We start from the raw sequence: 7,312 nt of genomic DNA on the forward strand, positions 1-7,312 counted from the left end.
ACTTTTTTTGTAAGAGCTATGGGTCGGTGGTGTACAAAAACAAGCAGCGTTTGAACCGAAAGGTTTTTCAAATTCTACAATTCATTAATGGCCGAACATGCGCACTTGAAACAAAAAAGGAGGGGGGGGGTTTGTTTCATGCATCTATGGCAGTGGTTCTCAACCTTTTTGGGGTCCTGGACCCCCCCTGCGTATTTTTGATCTACCCTGAGGACCCCTCCACTTGATCTTGGGGGAGGGGGGTTGCAATTTGATAGAAACAGTAGAAACTGCATTTTAAATTGCATTATAGCATTTATTCACTCTGGGGCAAAAATAAGAGCTTTCAGTTGTAACTTAGATATAGTTAACAAAACAGAATTCTTATGCAGTAACTTTCAGATATATGTAACAAAACAGAATATGTATTCAGTAACTTTCAGATATATGTAACAACAGAATTTTTATGCAGTAACTTTTAACAATGCAAACGGGAGCGAGATCTCTTATTAAAATACAATAAATTACACTTGTGAAACAGATGTAATTAGAGAAAAAGTCCTGTTACCCTTTACAGTTTAGGTAGATAAAGGTCTCAGTCACATTTGAGTAAAATAATCCTATTTCTATAAATGTCATAGGATCTTTTTTTTAAAGATATTTTATTTTCACGGACCCCTTGCAATTACACCACGGGCCACTAGGGGTCCGCGGATCCCCCGGTTGAGAAACACTGATCTATGGCACCGTCTTTGTGAGGATAAAGTACAGAAACGTTGACCCCTACACCCCGCCGACGTCACCGCCGTTCCGCCGTTTGACCCTCCCTCCAGCAGGCGGCGGTAGCGCGACGCCGTGCTCACCTTACGTCGCAGCGGCTTCACGTCCGTGTTTACAAGCGAAGCGTGACGTCCACCGGAGTCGCGCAGATTAAAGCACCGAGAGCCCCCAAAACGCCGTCGATCACGTTGCTCTCCAGAAAAGCGGAGCGAAATGCAGGCGCTGAGGGTTTTCCTCAACGAGAGGCTGACGGCGGCGGCCGAGGAGATCTTCGGCGCGGTGGAAAAGACAATAGCCGAGTACAAGGAGGAGATTTCCCGTTCAAAAGACCTGGAGATCAACCGTCTACGGATGCAGCTGAAGCTCCTCAAGTCAGGTTGGTTTGAAAGATGATAGTTGAGCTTTGCCGCCCCAAGGGCAAACGCGTGGGAGCGAAAAAATATACAATTCCCACCCTCTTATTTTCATTTTTATTTTATTATTTTTTTGTGGTTTGTTTTATTCAAGCAATGTTGTCCCTCATCCTTTGTCTCTTTCCCCCCCCCAAGTCCCCCGGCTGGATAGATGTCCCGGTATACAGCAGCAGCACACCCATAACCACCACCACCACCACCATCAGCAGCAGCCACAACAACAACACCACAATCAATCAATCCTCCCTGTCCCTGCAGCGGATGCCTCCGAGCCGCAGCCCTGCGAGGAGGACGGGGGCTCCGGCGTGGAGCAGGAGCGTCCGGGGTCGTCGTCGTCCTCGTCGTCGTCGCAGGTCAAGAAGGAGCAGCAGAGGACGCACAGGGAATTCTGGATGAGTCACGACGAAGAGCAGCTCGAGGAGCTGGAGTCGGACATCAAGGAGTTCATCTCGTCGCCGTCGGGTCTGAAGGGCAGCCTGCAGGACTCGGTGCTGCCCTTTCACCCCTTCCAGAACAACGGCGAGGAAGCCAAGGAGAAGCCGTACTGCTGCTCCGTGTGCGAGAAGCGCTTCAGCAACTGCTCCCACCTCGCGGCCCACATCAGGACGCACACGGGGGAGAGGCCGTACAGGTGCGAGATCTGCAGGAAGACTTTCATCACGACCAGCGCCCTGAACCGCCACCAGACCATCCACACCGAGGGCAAGCACTTTGTGTGCAATTACTGTGGCAAGTCCTTCAAGTGGATGGAGTCCCTGGGCAGGCACATGAGAAGTGTGCATAAACGGGAAAACATGCCCGCCTGAGCCGCACTGTTAATGAGAGAAACCATGTAAACGATACCCCCCTACCCCCCTACCCCCCCCCATAGGCTAGGTGTGTTAATGCTGTTTTTTTTTTTTTTTAAATGTGTTTCCAACAAACGGTTTCAGTAGGAACGGGACATGAACATAGCGGCTCCGCCTTCCACGTTTTGTTGGTGTGTTTGTGGGCTTAATGTGAAAGCGTCCTCGTGAAAGTCACAGCTTCCTCCAACCTCGTGTAGAAAGCAGCGACCGCTGCAGTGATATGCAACTCGTGTGTTGTACACTGATTGTCACAACAATTCCTAAACTCGAACTGCTGTTAACTTTATTCATACTGAATAAAATATGAATATCCACCAAATAGTTACAAGGCTGCTTGATTCCCCGCCTCCTCCCCCCCTCCCCTTATCCATCCATCCATCCATCCATCCATCCCCATCCATTATCCAAACCACTTATCCTGCTCAGGGTCGCGGGGATGCTGGAGCCTATCCCAGCGGTCGTTGGGCGACAGGCGGGGAGACACCTTGGACAGGCCGCCAGTCCATCACTTTTTTCCCCCCTTCCCATTACCCCCCCCACCCCCACCCCCAATACATTCATTTTCTTTTGTTGCAAGATGGAGATAGTCGCACTCATTCCTGCAGGGGGCGGTAACGGCACGACTATTGCTCGTCTAGCGTTTCATTCATGCATTTCTGCATCCAGCGACTTATTGTGCTGTACTGAGCACGTTATGTAGCCTAAACAACCCCGCACCAAGCTCACTTCCCCGCCTAAAATGTGTGGGGGGGTTTTTATTCAGGGTGCAGTCACCGTCACACGCACAAGCCTGTGGAGAATCTCAAGAAGAAGCTGAATGAAAAATCCAAAAAAGGGCAAATCAAAGAGAAGAGCCGTGTTTCTCAACCCAGTCCTCAAGGACCCCCTGTCCTGCATATTTTCTTTGCAACCCTGAATAGGTACTTGTTTGTAGTTATTCAACCAATCAGCCATGAATTATGTCAGACGTTGCACACCTTGCATAATTAAGTGCTGCGAGATGATCGGTCGAGTAAGTACAAGCAGGGCTGCCTATGCAGGGTTACGATGAAAATCTGCAGGATAGGGGGGTCCTTGAGGACTGGGTTGAGAAACACTGGAGAAGAGGGTGTCTTTTCTTTTTTTTAATTTGGCGGTAAACGAACCGTAAGAAGAAGTCACGTTAATGTTGTGTAATCGCCGTCATGTTTGGATAATGAAGGGTCAGCCGGGTCTTTGTTTCCTTGTCCCCTGACGTTTGTCTGACACCGGGACATTGTTGCCTTTGAGAGCCAACGTCCAAAAGCACCTCCTCCCCCACAGAGGGGCAATTAACCTGCCCAGGTCAGGGAGCAGACTGCATGGGGCCGCTGCACGAACGACCCGCTTCAGGAATCGGATGCCGATGTGACAAACTTAATGAGAAATTATTTGGGAAAATGATTTTCTTCTCAATTTCTAACCATTAAATCATATTCTGATATGTGTGTTATGTAAATTGCAAAAACGATTGGGAACAGTTTTTTTTTTTTTTAAATTAAATCAAGGGTGCCTTATGCAATCCGTCATTCTAGCGCTTTTATGTAAATCGGGGGTTATACTGCTAACCAAACACTAAATCACTGTCTTGTGTTGTTTCACCAGTCTCGGTTGCACATTGGGGCCCGGCCTTTACTGGCCTTACTTTCCGGCTCAGACATTCACAAGATGGAGTTACTCCATTGCCCACAAAGATTAAGAGCTCACGCTGATGCTGGAAGACAGACGCCACTGCAGTTTTCAATTTGGGCTTCGGTACGGAAACCCTAATGTTGACTGTGGCTGAATTAAAAAGCAAACCAAAAGAAGAAAAAAATCTCTTGAATTTCCTCCTGGGGTTATCGGGAAAGGAGTCAATATACAAGAACCCGTGCCCAAGCCGAGGATGAGCGCCTCGGTGTTGCAAATCAGATTAAGTTATTCTTTCTCTTGTATTGTTGTATCCTTACTTATGCACTTCTTTCCCTCATATATGTGCTTACTTCTCTGCTCACTTTCCCCAGTTAACCAGAGTCAATGCATAACTGGGACTCTTCACATCTTGCATGCAGGCCATGTGCAGAAACAAGGTCAGTCAACAAGCTTCAGCGAATATTTAAGTTATGGTGCAGGTCCATAAGGCACAATGAGATCAAAACAGTTGTAGTTTAATTCTGCTGATCACACATTACAAATGTGAGGATTTTCCCCCCTCTTAACAGAATGTCCTTTCATTCTGGCTGGGTACTTATTCAGTCTGGCCCGTATCGTCTAAATTTGAATTATGTCAAAGGCATTTTCAGTACCTTCAGCTTCCTGCAAGAGCTATTTAGGGTGATGGAAGGATGACACCAAAGTGACGCGAGAGAGTTTCTTCCTAATGTTTAGAGGTAATGATTTCTAGAAAAATCACATGTCCAAAGAGAATTTTTAGCTGTGTAACCTGAATGGGAAGCATGGCCTGGATCAAAAACAGATGGAACGGGTCGCTCAGTTACGCCGAAACAACATTACAATGAGAAAATGCCGGAGGGAAAAAAAAACATTTTTCGTGACGTGACATCGATTAACATAATGGCTTTTAAGTAGGTTTTCCCCACAATTTTAAATGATAAATTAAGTTGTAAACCCAGCATATTAGATAATGCGCTGCCCCTCTCTGTAAATACATTCAGTTCCATGACTTTGGAAAGATGCCTTGTACCAAATATTTAGGTCAACATCCATCAGCTGAGAAACACATGTTTTGAATTTGCTTATGGCCTTCACAGTACAATTTGTCTGTGTTGGGAACGATATAGCATAGCTGTGCCATTGATATATTCCAATAACTGACTTTGGTCCCTTCATGGTCCTCTGTCCTGGACCGATCCGTGTGAACAGCCGCTCCCCAGGTACGATTCACTGGGGATCTTGCAGAGATACCGTGAGCGATATTCTCTTGCAAAGAGCCGTCAAACATCTAGGAGTCATCAGATGCTTGCCATCCGCTTGGTATCTCTGTCAGTGTAACTTCCATTCTCTGACTTCCTCATGTGTCTGCTGTCTGGCAGTACGAGTGGCCTTACAGTACCTGCACATTATAGTACATGCACATTATAGCACATGTACATTACAGTACCTGCACATTATAGCACATGCACATTACAGTACCTGCACATTATAGTACATTCACATTACAGGACATGCACATTACAGTACATTCACATTACAGTACCTGCACATTATAGTACATGCACATTACAGTACCTGCATGGTACCGTACATGGACATTATAGTACCTGCACATTATAGTACATGCACATTACAGTACCTGCATGGTACCGTACATGGACATTATAGTACCTGCACATTATAGTACATGCACATTACAGTACCTGCATGGTACCGTACATGGACATTATAGTACCTGCACATTACAGTACATGCACATTATGGTACCTGCACATTGCAGTACCTGCACATTATGGTACCTGCACATTACAGTACATGCACATTATAGTACCAGCTCGTTACAGTACCTGCACATTACAGTACCTGCACATTACAGTACATGCACATTATAGTACCAGCTCGTTACAGTACCTGCACATTACAGTACATGCACAAAGGTCCCGTTGTGTGTATGTCAACTATGTACATTCCAAAAAGTGTTGATGTGAAACAGTCACGTACTTCTTTTTAATCTTTAATGGTCCAGAGAGGGGTTAATGAGTATGCATGCTCCTTTTTCTGCCGTGGCTTGCTTTACACTCAGTTAAACTCATTCACCAGTTGGGAAATGCCTGGTATAACTATTGTTGGCACTCCACTGTTGGCAGCTCCTCCGGGCCAATAAGGGGCTAAGTGCTTAGCTCAAGGGCTCCTGGATGATAATTGCACATGTGGTATGAGCATTTGTGTTTTTAAGAATGTCTTTGCGGGCGTTCTTGAAAGGGCGGTGTGTTTAGCATAATTGCGTAGAAGTTATTAGATTTTGTCGACCTTGGATAACCTGTGAACCCTCCCCTCTTCACTTGCGATGCTCTCCGAGGAGGCTTCTTCAAACAAGCTGCAACATAATGGGCGGCAGCTTATGACTCGATTCAGTCCACAGTAAAGGAGGCGTCATGCTGGGGCTGTGACGACATTTCAGATCTATCCAGAGGACTGATGCAAACAACAGTCGGTATCAAGCAAGACATCGTCTTGGCAACTCCTTCCCTGCAATTGTTTTGTTTTGATGGGGGTGCCGAGGTGGGTGGAGTTTGATAAAAAGTGAGTACCAGAGAGTTTGGAAAATCACAGGAGTGTATTTAAAGGTAGTGTGGTGTATAGTAGTGTAGTACCCAGTTTGAATCTGGGTTTGGAAAAGTTACGCAACAATATGAATTATTTGGATTTAATCTGGGAAAAAAAAAGAAGCACCACCCATTCTGCACTTATATAGATTAGAATAAAAGGACAAAATACCCGGAATATTGTTTGTGCTAAGGCTGATAATACACACTCCTGGTCATCTCGGCCGTTTGGATGGATCCAAATCCTTCAAACCTGCTGAAAACTGCACAAGGCCGCATCAAAAACGCTGGGCCTGAGTCCTCTATACGACATGGGGCGGGGGGGGGGGGTTACAGAACAAAAGGTACACATCCTTCATCCATACCTGTGACAGTGTCCTCATTCACCTCGGGGGGGAACAGTGATGGAGTTTCTAAGAATATCTCCCAGATGTGACGTTACCAGAGGGGGGGAAATCAGATTTATCCTGGTGGAAGATATTTAACATTATGTTGACACACTTATTCAAGGTGACTTTAGTGCCACACAACCTACATACCAACCCGAAAACTCAAAAGCGTGCCCTATATTGCATGTCCTCCCCGTGACTGCGGCGGGTTTTCTCCGGGCGCTCCCGGTTTCCCCCACCATCAAAAGAGACACGCGTGTTAGGGTTAATACCCCTGTCTGTGCCCTTGACCGAGGCGTGGCAAGACCAACTGGAGTCGGTCCCCGGGCGCTGCACGGCGGCTGCCCACTGCCCCTAGCTACTCAGCTAGGGTGGGTTAAATGCAGAGTGTAATTTCCCTCCAGGGATCAATAGAGTTTATTATATATATATATATATATATATATATATATATATATATATATATATATATTCCACACACAGTATGCCTGAAATCCAGTGTCATTATCTTCCTTACCTTTGACCTTTGACACGAATCTTTCCTGGGGCCCATCAACCAGTAGCTCCGTATTCACTACTGCGTTAATTGCAGGAAATAAGAGCAGGAATGGACAAAGGGGGACACC

At 46.3% G+C, this 7,312-nt stretch overlaps 1 protein-coding gene across 1 annotated transcript; it reads left to right on the forward strand.

Annotated features, from left to right (window-relative positions):
• The first annotated feature begins 655 nt into the window (after positions 1-655).
• On the forward strand, positions 656-2,330 carry LOC130117633 (zinc finger protein 510-like). The gene is made up of 2 exons (XM_056285764.1): positions 656-1,135; positions 1,308-2,330. The coding sequence occupies exons 1-2, from the start codon at positions 973-975 to the stop codon at positions 1,976-1,978; spliced, it is 834 nt and encodes a 277-aa protein (XP_056141739.1). The 5' UTR covers positions 656-972; the 3' UTR covers positions 1,979-2,330.
• Positions 2,331-7,312: the final 4,982 nt, after the last annotated feature.

This window comes from Lampris incognitus, chromosome 9 (assembly GCF_029633865.1).
Source record: "Lampris incognitus isolate fLamInc1 chromosome 9, fLamInc1.hap2, whole genome shotgun sequence".
In the NCBI taxonomy this organism is placed as follows: domain Eukaryota; kingdom Metazoa; phylum Chordata; class Actinopteri; order Lampriformes; family Lampridae; genus Lampris; species Lampris incognitus.